The 18105-nt window shown below is 43.3% G+C and overlaps 1 protein-coding gene across 3 annotated transcripts in view; it reads left to right on the plus strand.

Moving 5' to 3' along the window:
* The window catches only part of sema5ba (sema domain, seven thrombospondin repeats (type 1 and type 1-like), transmembrane domain (TM) and short cytoplasmic domain, (semaphorin) 5Ba), a 149876-nt gene that overhangs the window by 112199 nt on the left and 19572 nt on the right, over nt 1–18105 (plus strand). For 2 of the 3 annotated variants that reach the window (XM_041057009.1, XM_041057012.1), the window contains exons 10-14: nt 3400–3535; nt 4178–4385; nt 4513–4720; nt 15814–15931; nt 16406–16590. In XM_041057009.1, the coding sequence (XP_040912943.1) occupies nt 3400–3535; nt 4178–4385; nt 4513–4720; nt 15814–15931; nt 16406–16590 (855 nt within the window). The remainder of the gene's footprint in view (nt 1–3399; nt 3536–4177; nt 4386–4512; nt 4721–15813; nt 15932–16405; nt 16591–18105) is intronic. The other variant, XM_041057011.1, reaches the window with a different exon arrangement.

An 18105-nucleotide genomic window follows, 5' to 3' on the forward strand; every position in this document is an offset into this window, starting at 1 on the left:
CCTTAATGTAGTTTTAGCTGTTCCTTTTTTCACATGAAATAAGGTTAGGTGCATTAGCCTAAAACCTTGGTTTTCACCTGGACTCCACTTATGCATTGTCTCATTGCACTAATGCAGTGAAAAAACTATTTTTCTTATCAAGCTGGTTTATTTATATAGCACATTAAAAACAAATGTTGCCTGAAATGGCAATTTGGTCTAAATGAAAAGAAAAGAAAGAAATTACAGATAAATGTAAGCATAAAATAGGTATTTTTTACAGAAAACCACTGAATAATAAAAACACAATCTGACTGATCATGTAGTCATAATAAGAATAAAAAAAACCAAAGACAAATCACAGGGTTTAAGAATGAACGAGATAAAGAGAAACTTGTAGGGCTCTGGTTTAAAACATGTCGCAGCATCTGTACCAGCATCCAGCCAAAAAAGATAAGGTTATCGAGTGAGATGAATATCAGCCACTTGTGTTTACCAGACGGACTCACTGATGTGCTGATCTGTGCTGCTTGTGGCCTGCAGAGAAACCAAACAGCCAGTCTGAGTGAGGAGTTCACCTCATTTTTTTTGTTGTTGTTGTTGTTCTGGACTGAGCTGCACATCCAACTCATTTATGTGGAAAACAGCCCTGGCATCTGCAGCTATCCATCCTGCATGTTGGGCCATCTGACAGAGGTGAAACAAGTATTCAGTTGTTTTACTTGAAGGATACAGCTTATGTTTCTCTCCATCTTTCTTATTGTCAACGAATCTTGTGAAAACCACAAAACCAAGTGTGTTAGTCTGTCTCTTGACTCATCCGAGTTCCCCAGCCTGTCTCTGGCACCCAAATCCAAGTCCACAGTTTCCTGCTAAAGACACAAGTCTGTAACAATTGGTCAAATATATAGTTTCCTTTTTAATATCCTGAAAGTTTTCAAATGTTACTCACACTGGAGGATTAATCCACATTTGATGCTTTAATGAGTGTTTTTGGCAGCAGGACAGTAAATGTGGTTATGACTCAAAGATTTTGAGGCTCCTGCTGATTCTTCTGTCTCTATCATTCCCTCTCTCACAGCGACATGCAGGGTGCATAGCAAGAGCGTGTTCTGAGAAATCCAAAGCAACATGGGATATGAAGATTTGATACAAGGGTTTGAACAGAGTAGGAAAAGGAGAGAATGACCGAGAGGTGGACGTATCTGAGAGGGCAGCCAGTGACGGGATCAGGCCTTTGGGATGAGATGAATCACTTGAAGAAGCAGCTTCACTCATAATGAAAGTGATCATCGTGGTGCTGGGGCCTCAGAGAGCAGCAACAGCAAACAGCATAGCAGATGTCAAACAGCTTTCAATCACTTTCCCGGGCTTTTAAGCAGACTGAAAACATATGGGCTGCATCTATTAGCGCCACAGACTGTATTCCTTTCATTTTTCCTTCCACTCGCTTCTCTTGGCATTGTGTGCAGCCACTCATCGTCAAAGTAGACATCTCAAATAATCTGGACACTGTCAGGCTTTCTGCAGCAGAGTTTGGCTCCAGTGTAAGCTGTAGCTACAGTGTGACCACAAACCCTGTGGCTGGTCCTCAGTTGTTGCAGCTCATTTTCCTGTGGTTTCCTCCAGTTAGGGTTTGGTTACCTCCAGCTTAGCACAGCACTCACTCTGCTTCACACACTTTGTTTCTGCCTCCCTGTCACTCTCATTTCCACCAGAGCCGCTGAAAAAAAGAGAGAGAGCGAGAGAGAAAGAGTCCTTTTGCTGAAGTCTGGAGTCTATTCTCGTCAACAGCCTGCAAGTCAGTCAATGAGCCACCTGTTGGGCCTCCCCTGTTGTTTAGCCAGAGCTCATTTGGGGCTGCACAGCCCTTTGCCTCCCTGCAGTAATGACAGAACGCATTAGTTTCCTCACAATCCTGAACTGAACTGAATCTCTGAGAAGTTGGTATCCAAAACAAAAAATGAGCAAAAACACTCACGCATTCCTCAAGCACACTTAGAAACATCTTCAAGGTTAAAATGCAGTTATTGCACCCAGAGAAGAATGAGTCTCAGAGTTATTTAATAATTTCTTTCTTAAGAAATTTGTTTCTCTTAAGCGCAGTGAAAACCAAAATGAACTGCGGCCAGACACAAACTGCTAGAATCAGTACAACTTCCAGCTTTCCAGTGAAAGCCTTTTCTTTGTGTTAAAGATAAAACTTAATTAGTAAGTCAACCTTTTGAGCTCAGATTCTCTTTGTCATAAATTTTTCCCAGTGACCATCCGTGCATGCTCCACATATGTGTTGTGATCTAAAATCATATAAACTAACTTCAAATCTTCAAATCTTGCCTCATGATCAACATTTGTTCCTGACTTTTTCTTCTGTTTTAAATGTAATCCACTAGCTGTAACCGCAGTCACTGTGAATAAATATACAGTATGGTTTGCCTAGCTTAGTGATCAGTGACTATGTCATAAGAAAATGAAAATAAAGAGAATGCAAACTTAGCAATAGCAGCCAAGGGGTTGACAACCACATATTTAGGCCTCTCTAAAACCATTTACCAAACCCTGGGACACATTTTACTGAGCCTTTTCTGCCTCAGCTTTTTCAGCAAGCAGCCTTCACTGATTTATACTTTACCCAAGGTACTAAAACAGCTCACAAAGCACCATAACGTTCTCACAGTAGTCTTTCTTTTTTCTGCCTCGCTGTCTGGGTCCCTCTCTCTGTGGCCCCTGCTGTTTCTTTCTCGCTCTGTTTCTGTCTCACTCTCTGCCTATAATGTTATCACTCACTATCTTCTAACTGATGGTTTATCAGCATCTCACAAGCCATGCCAAAGCAGAGGGCTGTTCACTGCGTTGTAAAAACTGAGTGTGGTGCTGGGTGTATAGGGAAGGGGGAAAAAAAACAGTCAGCAGTAGCAGGCAGTTAAGAAAGTCATTACCTTGCAGAACATTACGGCCGAAGAGCGTCACAATAATAACTTTACTCACGCGGCCAGTTTAGCCGGGCTTTACTCTTGTATGTAACACCTGTGAGACGTGTGTGTGTGCGTGTGCACGTGTGCGTGCGTGCCTCCTATATCCTCAGCTTAATACTGTCCCCATTCACTGCGCAGTGCTGATAGCATAGCTTACCCTGCAGCCAAAGCAAGCCTGCTACCGCCTGTTAGTGCAGGTATAAATGATAGGACCTCCATTAAGAGGAAGGAACACATTGCAGAATGGCTTTATTACATAGATTTCTGATATGGCTTCACATTTACTGCCAACATGTAAACTGATGTGAAAACTATTGTTGAAATAATATCTTTATTTTTACCTTCTTTCCCTCTCTCCTCATCTCTTCCTGTCATTCCCCCCCCTCTCTGTCCTCTGCTATCGTTCCCCTGATGTTTTGTCCTCCCTGCCCATCTATCTATAAAGCAACAGTATTGCAGCATCTGCAGTGTGTGCCTTCAACCTGAGCGCCATCACCCAGGCCTTCAACGGGCCCTTCCGCTCCCAGGAAAACCCTCGCTCCACCTGGCTTCCCACGCCCAACCCCATCCACAACTTCCAGGTCAGTGTAACCACTTAAATCTGTTAGATTTAGGTGGGTAGTTTAATCTTCAAATAGTTCAGCTTTTAGGGTTGAACATCTGTAGAATGAACAGCTATGACAAAAACAGCAGCAAACATATAGGAAACTCAAGCAACAAAGGGTCAAGATGATGATACTCTAATAATATAGATATCAGACACATCCTACGTTTTCAAGTCATTGTTGTACTTCCAAAAACATCTACAGATCCAAACGCTACCCATAAATGGAATTTATAAACATATCAATCTTTCATTTCAAGTCACAAAACATGAGCAGAAGCTGCAATCCACAGCTAAGCTTTGCAACCCAAACAAAGCTTTTCAGAGGCTGTCATTTCATATTTATTCTTCTGCAGTGGTTCATTGAATTGCTTTGTTGTTGCTATGGTCAAACCACAATCATAGTAGTAGTAGTTCTGAAAAAGTTGCAATTATTGAGAAATGAATTAAGAACTGAAACAGTTCTGTATTGCTTTTATACCTTTTCATTGTTTGGTTTTACTTTCTTTCTTTCTTTCTTTCTTTCTTGCCTTCCTTTTCTCCACCTTCCTGCATCCTATCCTTTTCTGATACCTCACCCTGCTCTAATCTAATCTCCCCCACTGCCTTTTCCCTCCAGTGTGGTACTATAGATGATGAGGGTCCCAATGAGGGTCTGACAGAGCGCAGCCTGCAGGACGCCCAGAGGCTCTACCTGATGAACGATGTGGTCCAGCCGGAGTCTGTTGATCCACTGGTCATGCAAGACGATGTTCGCTTCTCCAACCTCGTCGTGGACATTGTTCAGGGCATGGACACCCTCTACCATGTTATGTATATCAGCACAGGTTAGTAGAAGAGAAGTAGAAACATACCTTATCTCAAATATGTACCTCTAAAAAGAAAGATAAGACATTTTAATTTGCCTGTAGACAAGATCTCTCTGATATCTTCTCATCCTTCTTGTTGAATCAGAATATGGCACCATCCTGAAGGCGCTGGCTACACCCAACAAGAACCTACAAGGCTGTTACCTGGAAGAGTTGGAGCTCCTCCCTCCAGGAGTACGAGAACCAATCCTAAGCCTGCAGATCCTGCACAGCGACAGGTCGCTCTTCGTGGGACTCAACAACAGAGTCCTGAAGATCCCGCTTGAGAGGTGCTCCACCTACAAAACTGAGATGTAAGTACTTAATGAAATCTTTGTGTTGTGGAAAATTTGATCCCAGATAATCATACCATGTATCCCGGCTATCAAAGGGAACCCGAACTCAGCCAATCATAAAATTTGTTATGAGGAGAGTGTTACAAAAAAAATACATGGCTTTTTTTTAATCAACTTTTACATTAACGGTTGACATTACAGGTATGTATGGCAGGGTAGAAACATCATCAACAGCTCTGTTCACACATCTACTCAATCAGGCATTATACAGTCTTAGTAAGAGCTGGCACGATAAAGTGCATTTAATGTCCAGTTCAAGCGATTTGGGCATTTGCATTCAAACAAAAAGCTCCTCCGGGTAATGTCTAGAAAAGTCCAGGGTTGCAGTACAATTGTGAAAGCAGTTCAAGCTTACCGTCCTTTAAACAGGGCTCCATAGCACAAGTGGTGGTCAAAAACTCCACAGGGTACCCTTACATCAAAGATGGCACAAGTTCTCTTCGTTATTGCACTTCTGGGGCGCTGCTTAGCCTGTTGCTTTGAGCAATTTCACAAGAATCAATGCTCCTACATTAGTATAGCTTGCAGCAACCAGTGGCTGCACTCAACGCACTGCTGCATCTTTGATGTGCAGTATCCTGGTCCTGGATCAGGGCTAGAGAGGATAGATGGATAGTTGGAGAGATGAGAGGTGACTTGATGGCTAGACAGACAGACGGATAGATAGATAGATAGGGAGAGTACTTTATTAATCCCAAGTTGAAGTGGCAGTATTGCAGCAGCCACTTCACATGAATCACAATATGTTGAATATACACTGTACAATGGTAGTAATATACTATAATACACTGTACACTGAAAGGCGGGTGCATATGTCTCGAGCAAGATCAGATTAATCTAATCGATATATAATGTAATGAATAAGGTGATAAAAAGTCCAGGTGAGCAGTCTGTCCTGTTACAAGGAAAACTGTTCTGACAGAGGAGTCCCCCTCTCCCGACACAGAGGAGAATCATTGTACAGAGTGCTGGCAGTTGGCAAGAATGACTTCATAGGAGAGCTGAAGAAGACTATTACTCAGAGTGCTTTGCTGCTTCAGCAGCAGGTTGTGGAGGGGATACGAGATGTTTTCCCTGACAGCAGCAGTTTGTGCAGCATCCTCCTCTCCACGTCCAACTCCAGGGGCTCCAGAGAAGTCCCCAGCACAGAGGGATCAGTTAATTCAGTTTGTTGGTGTTACTGGCTCTGATGCTGCTGCCCCAGCAAAGAATTTTGCACTGGGTAAAACAGCAGCGAGGTAAAAAGATCTGCAGTATCTTGCTGCACATACTAAAGGACCTAAGCATCCTCAAGGAGTAGAGTCCACTCTGTGTTGCATTTCCAGTCCACTGTATTGTCAAGGTGGACTCCAAGGTATCTGTATCCCACCACTAGCTCCTACTGTGGGCACAGGCAGGGTGCAGGGTGTATGTGGCAGGAGGGAGGAGGTGGGGGCTCCTGCGCTGAACCTGTTGAAGAACATGCACAACGTGCGTGGCTCTGTTCAGGTTTCCCGCAGCCTCATTCCCTTTAACCTTGAAACCTGTGATCGTCTTCATACCAGACCACACATCCCTCATGTTGTTTTGCTGGAGCTTGTTTTCCAGCTTCTTTCCAGCATCTCTGCTCTCCCTCAGCTTCAGTTTCAGTTCCCTCTGCATGCTCTTCAGTAGGTCTCTGTTCCTGTCCCTCAAGGCTCTCTTCTTCCTGTTCAGGTTACTGTTGATCCAGGTTTTTTTGTTTGGTCATCCAACTAAAGAATGAAGAGCCACAAGACTGACAGCAGTCCAGACATTTTGAGGACAAAAAGCACGACAGTCACACGATATGCACAGTGTATGTCTTATTGTTCGTTTTATGTGTTTTGGCAGTGGATTCATTTTAACCTGGTTGGTCCTCTATTGCAGGTAATTATCTGTCTTCAACTGGGATTAATGTCTGGAAGACCTCGCCTATAATCATTAAAGTCCTTATGAAACCAGACAAATGACTGGGGCGGCATCTGCTCGCTAGAGGAAATTAATTTGTTGTGCTGGGGTTTTTTTTTCCAGTAATGAAGTTCTGCATAATACAGAGAAAGCACTGTTCTGGCTTTTGTTTGTGTCTGAATCAGAGGATGAACAAAAGGTGTGTGTGAAGCGACATCATACACTGCCAGAAAAGTTTCTCTGAAGGTACGTTTGTGTGTGAGAGAGCGACAAAGACACACGGAGAAAGCGAGAGAGAGAGAGAGAGAGAGAGGGAGCGTTGCTCTGCCATCTCCAGCTTCAGTGTTATTCATGTGAAAATCTCCCATCTCAAGGGTGAGTGAGGGGGAAGAAAGCTCACTGGCTGTTTGTCCAACCTTCTGTATCTCATCAGTGCTCTCAATCAGGATCCTCAGCCGCCACCTCAGTCCTTCAAAGTCAACTTCATTTTAGCATACAAATGGCTTGATGCTTTTCTTTGTGTGTGTGTGTATGTGTGTGTGTGTGTGTGTGTGTGTGTGTGTGTGTGTGTGTGTGTGTGTGTTTGTGTGTTTGTGTGTTTGTGTGTCTGTATATGGAGGGCAGTCTACTCAGTGTGATTTGTGTGTGGGTTGGTGCTTGGCCGAGTTCTCATATGCGCGCTGCCTGATGAGTCAGCTCGCCATTTCTACTAAATCCAAGCTCCTAGACACATGGGAGCAGACAAACACACACACGCACAGACACACATATCAAGCAGTGAAACCACTGCATTTAATAAGATGTGGGTGAAATATGCGGGATGAGCGAGACAGACAGAGGAGAACAGGAAAACAGAAAAAAGCCAAGAGAAATACAGATACAGAGCAAAGAGCAGAGTGAGCAGCCAGAGTCCTGTTTAAGACACAGTGGGGTGAAACGATAAGAGTGGGCTCTAAGGGCACCGGGGGGGTAGAATGGACAGTCCTTAATCCAGTCTGAGATATTCTGCTCACCTCTTCAGCTTGCTCGCTCTTACAATATTTGAAATGCACTGCGGCCAAAGGCAAACTGAGCTGCAGAACCGAACAGATGTCAACCTGTCTGTCAGTGTGACACCTGAGCTTGTCTGGAAGGACTTGTCTGGAAGCAAGTTGAAAAGGACAATGGGTGATGTTGAGTCAGGGAAAAAGAAAGGAGGCTCGATAGTTAATTAATGCATGTGAATATAACTGCAGCTAATATTTTCATTAACAGTTAATCTGTCAATTAGTGAAATATGCCCATCACAATTTTCCAGAGCCTAAGGCGACGTGTTATAAAAGTGCTTGTTTTGATGCTTGATGATTTAAAACAGAGGAAAAAGCACAAAAGCACACATCTGACAAACTGCAAGGGTTTTTGAAAGAGAGGGTTCAGAGTAGATGCTGACTTCGCTGAGGCTTGTGTTCCAACAGTTTGTTAATTTGCCTTTTTAACCAACTCTCTGTGTAACACTGATACACAAGTGTAATATCAGGCCTTTTATTTCTTTAGTGTGCTATCGAGAGTGAAAGATTATTGTAGCCACTATTACTGTCCTGCTCATGTGGCACAGGTTAGCAGTTGCTGCTGAAGGCTCGAGAAGCTTCACTCGAATCAATTCTCTCTGTGGCTGAAACATATTTGTTCCTACATGTGCATTAAATCTAATCCTGCTGATCTTGAGGAACACGGCAGAAGGCAAAATTTGTGGATGATTGGCCATCTGGAATCTGTGGAAAGGGCTCATCCAACTGAGATGCTTGTCAAGGCCTTCAGAGGACAGCTTCCTCAGTCCCCTCCAGAAGCTGACTGGGCTCACCAATACACGGCTCCTACACCTAATCCTGTTATGATCAGTATTGCTACATCTGAGCAGTATCAAATTAAAGACTTGTTGATTCAGGGCTTACAAACAAAGGAAACTAGAGTATCACAGCCACCATATTGGCACACATGAATATTAAAACCACAAGGTTAATAATTTATTTTAAAATTTAACACAATAAAAATCCTCTTTTAGGGCCAAAATAATCACTACAAACTGCACAACATCCTTAAGGGTTTGAGTGATGCATCGTGCTGTTGTGTTACTGGGTGAAGTGCTGTGATTACAGGAACTTGTTACTTTGCGCTCCATTATCTGTCTCAGCAAACTCTGGTTTTGCTCTAACTACTTTTTCTTTCGTTCTTTTTTACTTTTCTCTGTCCATCTATCTCTCTGGGTGTTCACTGTTCAGGCTACGCGAGAAAGACCCACCTGCCGTCCTACTCTTTGTCTGAACACACTCCCCACCATTGTGCTGCTGCCTAAATGAGCCTTTTCTGTTCATCTCCCTTGCGTTGTGTGTGGTCGTCGCATTCACATACAGCCGTACATCCATTCACACACTGATAACAGCTGAGTATACTCAGATGGTTTAATCGCTGACAGTGGCTCATTTACAGCCACACATGCTGCTTTTCACTGTCACACCAACGCACAGAGAGACACGCATACACACAGTGAAGAATGGCGGTATTTACGGTACTGTGGTGGGCATCACAGCGACAGAGAGAAGGTGGGACATGATTTATGGACAAGTCATAACTTATCGGCTTTGTAATAAAATATCCAGCCGGTAATAGAATAATGGATGGACTGTGGGTGTGCAGTAGTTGTTATTACAGGATTGCTTCATGTGTGTAAGTCTGCATGTTTGCAGTTGTTTAAACATGGAGTTAAAATGCTTACTCTTAAAGTTTAGCTTAGGCTGCAGAAACATGTTGGTTTGAATGCCTGTACAGTTGTTGCCGCCTCAAAAGTCAATTACGTTTAAGCGCTTTTAATGTTCAGTTTTCCTTTGTTATTGATCCATATTGGTGACTCTGGCAAGCCTTGCAACCCTGAGAGCAGAATAGCATTTACATCATCATCTTTAACTGAAGTGCTTTTTTCTGTTACACTGCTAAACCTTTTCAACAGCCAGTGATTTGTAGCCTTTTAGTGATAGCTCGCAAACAAGTGTGTGTGTGTGTGTGTGTTTGTGTGTGTGTGTGTGTGCGTGTGTGTGTGTGTGTGTGTGTGTGTGTGTGTGTGTGTGTGTGTGTGTGTGTGTGTGTGTGTGTGTGTGTGTGTGTGTGTGTGTGTGTGTGTGTGTGTGTCTGTGTCTGTGTCTGTGTCTGTGTGTCTGTGTGTGTGCACGCACATGCCTGTTGCGTTTGTCCTCTATTTGTGGTAATTATATTTGACCTGGCCAATTGGCACCTCTGGCTAGCGGCACCACTCTGTCCTCCATCCAGCCCGTATCTCTCTATCTTGCCCTGTTAGTGAAGTGATTTATTTTGGCTGCAGCAGCGTGCTAGCTTCGCCGCGATGTTGCATCCATCAGGGATTTTTTTTCTCCCCCCTTTCACTGGAGGAAGAAAGTTAGTCCACGCTGCCAAATAAGAGGATGAAACTACTGGTCTCACTTGGAACAGTAACACAGTGCTACACAAAGCTAACTCTGAAAGCAAGTGCACGACTTTCCTTTTCTGGATTGGTTTATTCATTTGTCAGAACTGAAGGTGTCAGTCAGTGAAAAGCGGCGTTAGGTGGGTGCTTGTGAATGATGAAGTGAATGATTTTTGAAGATTTTTGAGGAGAAAAAAGGAAAGAGCATGAGAAAGTAGGAGAAGAGGGAATATGGAAACAGAAATAACTACAAGAAGGAGGAAACGGAGGAAACGTTGAATAAATGATGAGGATAATGTTGAGGGGGATGAAATGGAACAAATCAGGCTTTTTGTAGCAGCTTTATTCCTGCAGCAAAACCACTGCTCACACATCTGCTTACATCAACATGTTTTATCAAAAGAGGTACAACTGTCCTGTCGGTCATAGTTGTATTCCCGCGTCAAGGGCTTTGACTCTGTTTGGTGTGTGTGTGTGTGGTTGTATGTGTATGGTTGTGTGTGATTAACGGTGACCTGGCGGCAGTCATGATGCCGAAGCAGCCCAGCCTGCCTGCAGCAGGAAACCACTAAGTGGCCTTCGAGGAAAACCACTGACCGTTAGCATCTCTGCCACAGTGTGTGTGTGTGTATGTGTGTCTATGGCTGCTTGTTAAAACCAGCGAATATGACATTTTGCGGTGCATTGTTACACTTTAGCATCAGTCCCTATGGGACCCCTGTGCAGTGGTGTGAACTTCCCTGCCTGTCTCTGTGTGCGGGGAGCTTACAGGCCTGTCCCATGCAAACCCTATTTGCTGTCGGCCGTGGCTGCCAGCCTGTCAGCGGGCCTCTAGAGCTCACTGCTGCTAAGCCTGTATGACCAATCAGAGGAACACTTCACCAGCCAAGGACTGAGAGAGAAAGAGAGAGATGGTGTTCACACAGTGGATGTATTTATTACTGCTCCAGAATGCTGTTACTTTTATTACAGGCTTTGTTCTCTCTGCAGCTCAGTGTAATCATTTTGCTCTCTGTCTCATTCTCTCTCTCTCTCTCTCTCTCTCTCTCTCTCTCTCTCTCTCTCTCTCTCTCTCTCTCTCCGTGTGTGTTTCTGTCTATACTGCTAACACGCACTCCTCCTTCTTTCAACCTTGATTTGGACTGGTGGTATGTTTTAACCTCCAGCTCACCACCTTTTCAGGGAGAAAGGTGTAAAATGAAAAATAAAAACAAGCAAGTGGCTTTGATAGCCAGTTACACTTTGGATCCAGCAAAACACCTGGATTTGCTGAGCTTAGAGAATAATGACTCTCTTATCGAACCCTGTGGCATTTTCTGCAAGCAAAGAGAAATGTAAGAAACTTCCAGGTTGAATTTTTAATTTTTTAGCTGACATTGGTTGTTGCTGTCATTGGTTGAAATGACTAACGTCAGTGGCAGCAGATTCTACAGGCCGTAACTAATAAGCTATAATTCTGTGAGTAAACTGATAACAGACTAAATTGTAACATTTGGCTGTTGTCTGGATAATGTCCAAAGATTTTAATAGTTCTGAATCAGAAAATCTGGTATCTGGAGCAGGTAGCTTATGAAATATATATGTGTCAGAGACATTTAGTCAGATTTTCAGATCTTATGCTGAACAACTCATTTTCAGGTTGGACTGTTAAATCAGTCAAAAGATGACTGAATCTTTGGATTAAGGTTCTTAAAGCTGTTGTAAGGGTTTTAAGGGCGATCCAGAGGTGCAGTGGTTTGTACTGTCACCTCACAACAGGAAGGCTTTAGGCTCAAACCCTGGTGTTTTCATGCTCTTCCCTGTATCAGTGTTTGTTTCCTCTGGGTCCAAAGACCTGCAGGTAATTTGTGACTGTAAATTGCCGGTAGGTGTCAATGATCCATAAGTGTCAGCCCTGTGATAGAAATGGTGACCTCTCCACCTTGTACTCCGCCTCTCGAGGACATGGGAGAGGATGAGCCAGTATAGGTAATGGATGGGTGGATTAAAAAGGACTTTTAATCAATGCTGGATTCAGATAAATTGACTGGATTGGTAAAATGCAGTCAAATACTTGGTGCTGAAATGCTTTCAACTTTGCCTCACCTTTTGCTTCTTGTCTTGTGTTATCTCTGTCCACATTTGTGTTGTCCATCCTGGTACTATTTCAGTTTCTTTTTATCTCTCCCTCTCTCTTTCATCCACGCACCATTTTTCTGCCATCTGTCACCTTGCCTTCTAATATATTTAGACTTTCTTGTAGCCTGCCTCCCCATTGTTTCTTTGTGATGATGAAGCTCTTTTTTATTCACCAGGGGCTAAAATTGTACATGGAGGACAACACACTTTTTTTTCCTCACTTTTGTGTTCTTTTTGTTTTTTTTGTTGTTGTTGTTTTTTGGACCCGCCACCATCAGTCTACAGCCTGGCTCCAACTGGGCTTAATTGGATATATTAGCGCTGAGTGCTAGCAGGAGTTCTCTCTGTTTCCGAATCATCATGAGCAGAGTTTCCTAAATGGTCAGCTCAGCCCAGCGCTGTGGGGGGAAAAGTTCCAGGGACAGGCTCTCTCCCACAGAGAGAGGATGAAGAGTAAGAGCCTGTCAGCGGTGGTCTCCTGAGAGCGGCTGCAAAAAAGAGACATAGCTTGTGTGCAGAGAGGCAGGCATATCCACATATGTTTAACTGAGTCAGACCCTCCAGACAGCCCTTGCTAACGTATTCCCAGAGTGTCAGCGCCACAGCTAATAATGGCTGATTCCAATCCATAATTTATCAGTTCTGGTGATCATATTTCCAATTATACACTGACTGCCTGCCATTAAAGGCGAGGTGCACTATTGTTTTTATGTCTAGTTGTTAAAGCGCCTGTAATAAACGGAGATACTGGTTTTTACAGCATTCACAAACCATTTAAAATGTCAATTATAACCCCGCAGAGAGAATCTGGCAGATTTATCTTCCGATGCCAATCATCCAGACATATTGTTATATGGGCTGGTGGGTTTTGCTGCTCAGTCTGTTTAACATTTAACGGGCCATGTTCCATGGCTTCTCTGTTTCGATATAGTGTGCCACCGGGCACACACGCTGCTGAATTAAATATCAGCCAGTGCCCTGCAGACTTGTCAAAGCGATGCTCCCACACATGGTGGCACACCCTCGGTACAAAGGCACGGCCTTAAAGTGAACACAAATGAACGGGTATTCAGAAAACTTTATGTACACTGTGTACATGCTCTCTATCTCACACACTCTCAGTCTCTTGCAGTTTAGATGCTTCACATTCCAGTGTATCTGCAGACTGAGCCACCACCTGACGCCTGACATCCCCATGCACTGCCTGTTACAGTGATGAGTTTTTCTATTCCCATCACAGGGCCTTCTCTCCGCCCACAGTGCTTCTAATTGACTTTTAGAGGGGTCTTCTTTTTTAAAAAACTGTGAGCTGTCAGGACAGGAAGGCATCAAGAGCATCTGGCTGTTTTATGCAGCAGCAGAAAGGTCAGAGTGAGAGCTAAACGTCTCGTTACGCCCCCTTTTTTCTCTCCAGTAGTAGATTTTTGTTTATGAAATGGCCTCTAGTGAAGGAAATGATTGGACAAAATATTGAGACTGTAAACCTGTGCAGTGTCCCAATTCCATAGTGGAACATATTGTGTATGCTATATACTGAATATGTCTCAACATACTGTTTTAGCCATTAGTATACAATGATAGAAAATGATTCTGGAATTTTCTCCCATTCAGCAACATGAGCATGAGTGGTTCTATGCAGGCCAGTCACGCTCTTCCACACCAAACTGGAAAAACCATTTCTTCTGGTTTTGTGCATGGTGGCACTGTTATTTTGAAACAGGAAGGGCCTTCTCCAGATTGTTGCCTCTAAGTTAGAAGCGCACTATTGTCTAAAATATCATTATACAAAATGCTTTTGTGTACTTTAGATTTGGGGGTGCGTGTCCCTGCAGCTGTGTCAATATAATTTTCCTCCAGCATTAACCCCTTTCCCCGCTTGGACTGTTATCAATTTGTCAGCATTTGTTTCCAGCTGATACATTTTTTCTGGTCTTAATCTTACAGCATGAACAGTTTGGCTGAGCCGTAGTCGGCTTTTTTCAGATTTCGGCTGGCATTTTTCTCTGACTAAATGTTGCATACAGGGCAAATCCAGGGCTAAATGTGTCTTTCCCGTAGGTTAGAAGCCTCCCAGCCTGCCTTGCAGCACACTTTACCCAGAGCTAATTAGGCCTCAAATCTCTCCCATCTCTCCTTTTCATATAACATTATTCATTCCACCCTTGAAATACACACTTATTAATTGTTTCGCTTAGCTGATCTCTAATGGTGTGTGTGTGTTGGAACTGAGCGTGTTAGTAATCAGAAAGCCAAATGAGAATTCTTGCGGCCACGATGACGCTGCAAAGCCACACATCAGAGCTATCACGCATACAATATGGTCGACCTTGAGCCATAATGGCAGCACGCTCCTCCCTCCGCCCTTTCAAATGGACTGTTAGGTTCACTGAACTGTGAATTTGTGGCCAACCTCATTATGATTATTGTTTCATCTGTATTGGAGATTGCATCCGGTGTCGCTGTAATAGTGTCACTTAATTAAAATGACACACAAGAAGGTTAGCAGTGAACGCACCACTTCCTCTTCTGGCTGTGCCACAGATCACCTGAGAACACGGCCTCTCTCTCTTTTCCCTTCCTGTGCTCGCTCGCTCTGTGTCTGTTGGGTCACCTCTGATGTGCTGGCTAAGCATTAATGTCTATTGGATCGAGGCTGAACCCGGGTTGACCGTGGTGCCCCAGACCTGGCACAGAGAGCTTTATCAACACTTGGAGATTCCTCAACCTCCAGACTAAAACACTGCAGGGTTCTTCAAATAAACCACGAAGGTCTGTGCCAGCAAAGGAAAAAACACAGCAACAACAAGAATCTCTCCTCTCAGCTGAATGAAAAGAGAGAGAGCGGAGGATGGGAAGCTCCAACGCTGTGATGAAGGAGTCGAGAGGGAGAGGGAGTAGGAATGAAGAGGGAGGGAGGATAGATGAAGAAAGAGAGAAACAAACGGGGGATATGAAGGAGAGGAAGGAGGGGAGGCAGAAAGTGAAGAGGAGTCTTTGAGAGGAGTTTTTCAGATGCCTTTTATCCTGCATTCCTGAGGCATCCAGATCAGCTCTGGCGGCTTAGTCTCGTCCTTAACAGCTTTAGATTTAATTAGCCGTCATTAAGCCTCTGTTTTACTGGAGGAGCTTACAAATATTTAATCACTGTTTGGGTGATGCACCGTGTACAGTGTTGTTTGTGTGAGAGCTGAGGGAGGAATGACGCACCGGAAAGTTTGATTTTTGTCCTCTTTCAGAGTTATTTGTTATTTATATATAGGTCTGAGGCCAGTGTGCTTTGATATGATATGAAAAATTATTTTAATTTTTTTGTATTTTTTTGTATTTTTTGTATTTCTATTTCACTCATTTCACCATAAACTAATTCTAATTCTGGTCCTGGACTATTTTGAGGGTGTCTATGTTACATCTGTCCAGGGAGCACAGATGTAAAATAGACTTTTTGCCCATATCTGGCACATTTGCTGTAATGTTTATTAATGTGCACTGTTAAACTTTGTTTAACAATTAAACTGCTCGCTTTGCTGACAATACCCTCTTCCTCCCTCTTCCTCTCCCCTGTCCCCTGCAGGCTCTGCTTGGAGGCAAGGGACCCCTACTGTGGCTGGGACTTCAGGCAGCGCAGATGCACCACACTGGAGGACAGCTCCAACATGAGCCAGTGGAAGCAGAACATCACTGTCTGTCCGGTAAGAGCGACGTCACTGCAGCATTTACTGTAAAAAAAAAAAAGAAAGGCATCACGTCTGTCCTCATGGGGCTGTAAGACTCAGACGCTGTCTTGATGTCATCTTTCACGTGTTGTGGTGGTTCACTTCGTGCATGACTAATGACTTCTCAGTGTGTGTTGTACAAGATAGGACTGGATTTAGAGGCAGTAGAGGAAGAAAGGAAGGTGAATTGAACTGAGCTGTAAGGAATTAGATTAGTTGAATTAGATCAACTGGACTGAATTTTACTGAAGTGAATTGCAGTAAATTTATTCCCCTATAATCCCCTGAAAACTCTCCCTCTCCCCATCTTAGAAGGAAAACTTCTGTCTGGCAGCCGAAGTCCTGCAAAGCTACTTCTGCTCACTGACACAAACACGCGGGATGGCTGAGTAACCCAGACTGATGTCTGCTGACCTAATCTGTCTCTCATGACTGATGTTTGTTCTCCAGCTGCGGAACCAGACCACCAATGGTGGCTTCGGACCCTGGGCGCCATGGCAACCCTGCAACAATGATGATGGCGTGGATGGTGTGAGCTCCTGTTTGTGTCGCTCCAGGTCCTGTGACAGCCCCGCCCCTCGATGTGGAGGCAAAAACTGTGAGGGCCCCACAATCGAAGTCGCCAACTGCTCGAGGTAGGAAAAGTTATTTGTTGTTAATCAACAGAAAAATGACAAAGAAATCACTGTCTTTGCTAACAAGGAGGAAAGACTCAATGCTGTTCCCCTGCTTGCTTGTAAAAGGAGTAAAGTTAGAAATTGTTTTAAGTGACACAGATCTCACATCAAGGCAGCATCTATATCCGCCTTTTATCATGTCAAACTAAACGGATTATGTCCAGACTAAGAATTAGAGAAACTCATTCATTCCTTCATCCCCAACAGGATGAATTGTTGCAACAGCCTCTTGCCCTATCTTCCTAAAATGACAATTAGAAAAATTTAGCAGATTTCTAACAAGAACCAGGGGAACAGAGCACATTAAATCCTGTTCTTAAATCTTTACACTGAATCCCAGTTAGTTACAGAATAGATTTGAAAGGGCTGTTACTAATTTATGAAACTACTTAGCAGCCGCTGGCCAAAATACATTTCTGACATGCTTCAATAATATCAACCCAATAGGTCCCTGAGATCTTTAGGAAGCTGTCAGACTGTAGTACCTTGAGCAGGAACCAAAATACAGTGAAGCTACTTTTATCTACTACGCAGATTTATTAATTTCTCCTCACTTCTCTGCACTTGTATTTTATTGAATTTTGGCATCTGGGTACTGCAGTGTAAACGTAATTAAACTTTATTCTTTATCTGTTTCATTTTTTGTCTATTTGCATTTTATTTCATTTTATTCTGCTTGATTTTATCTTTCTCTTCATTGTGTTTTAACTGTTGCTTGTGTAGCACTTCTCCATGTTTGAAAGATACTTTACAAATGTGCAAACATGCTTTGCCTAAAGCAAACTGATGCAGTGGATTTGCAGTATTAGCTCAAATATAATACATGATAGTTAATATAATAAATAATAACATCTAAAGTTGGTACAGATTGCTGGGTGATTTTGTAATGTATTCAGGTCCAGTTCACTGAACACTGTCAGCTTGAGATTATTACAAGGCTGTGATTCAGCATATTAAGCTTGTCATTTTTGGTCCATTTCTGGTCCAGGATCAGTCGAACTCTTAACATCTTTTCTTAAACTCTGCAGCATCCTAACTGACTTTGAATCATCCAGCTCAGGCCACTATTTACACTCTGACCGAACATGAGATGGATCATGAACGTGAATCTCATTAGAAAATGTAGGTGACATCCAGGCTCTCCTTGTGACACCTCGCACCACCTCTGTCTGCAGGGGAATTGGCCAATCGGCGTTGCAGAGGACAGAGTCGAGACAAAGAGATTAGGCACTTTCATCCCTCTGGATAGCTGTGCCAGATTTAATCCTTGGTGTCGAAATTGAATTGTGCTTTTGCAGAAAGTGGCAATTAAATCATGGAGTGCTACCCAGGAACAAAGCACTTAAGCAAATTGAATGAATGTTTCCCAGTCAGAATGTGCTCTCTGTGTGTGTTTCAATTTTTGTTTCCAGAAGCTCAGAATCAGACCAATAATTAGACAAAACTAAAAAGCGTTTTTTTTCCCTCCCCCTT

Source organism: Toxotes jaculatrix, chromosome 15, assembly GCF_017976425.1.
Source record: "Toxotes jaculatrix isolate fToxJac2 chromosome 15, fToxJac2.pri, whole genome shotgun sequence".
Taxonomy (NCBI): domain Eukaryota; kingdom Metazoa; phylum Chordata; class Actinopteri; family Toxotidae; genus Toxotes; species Toxotes jaculatrix.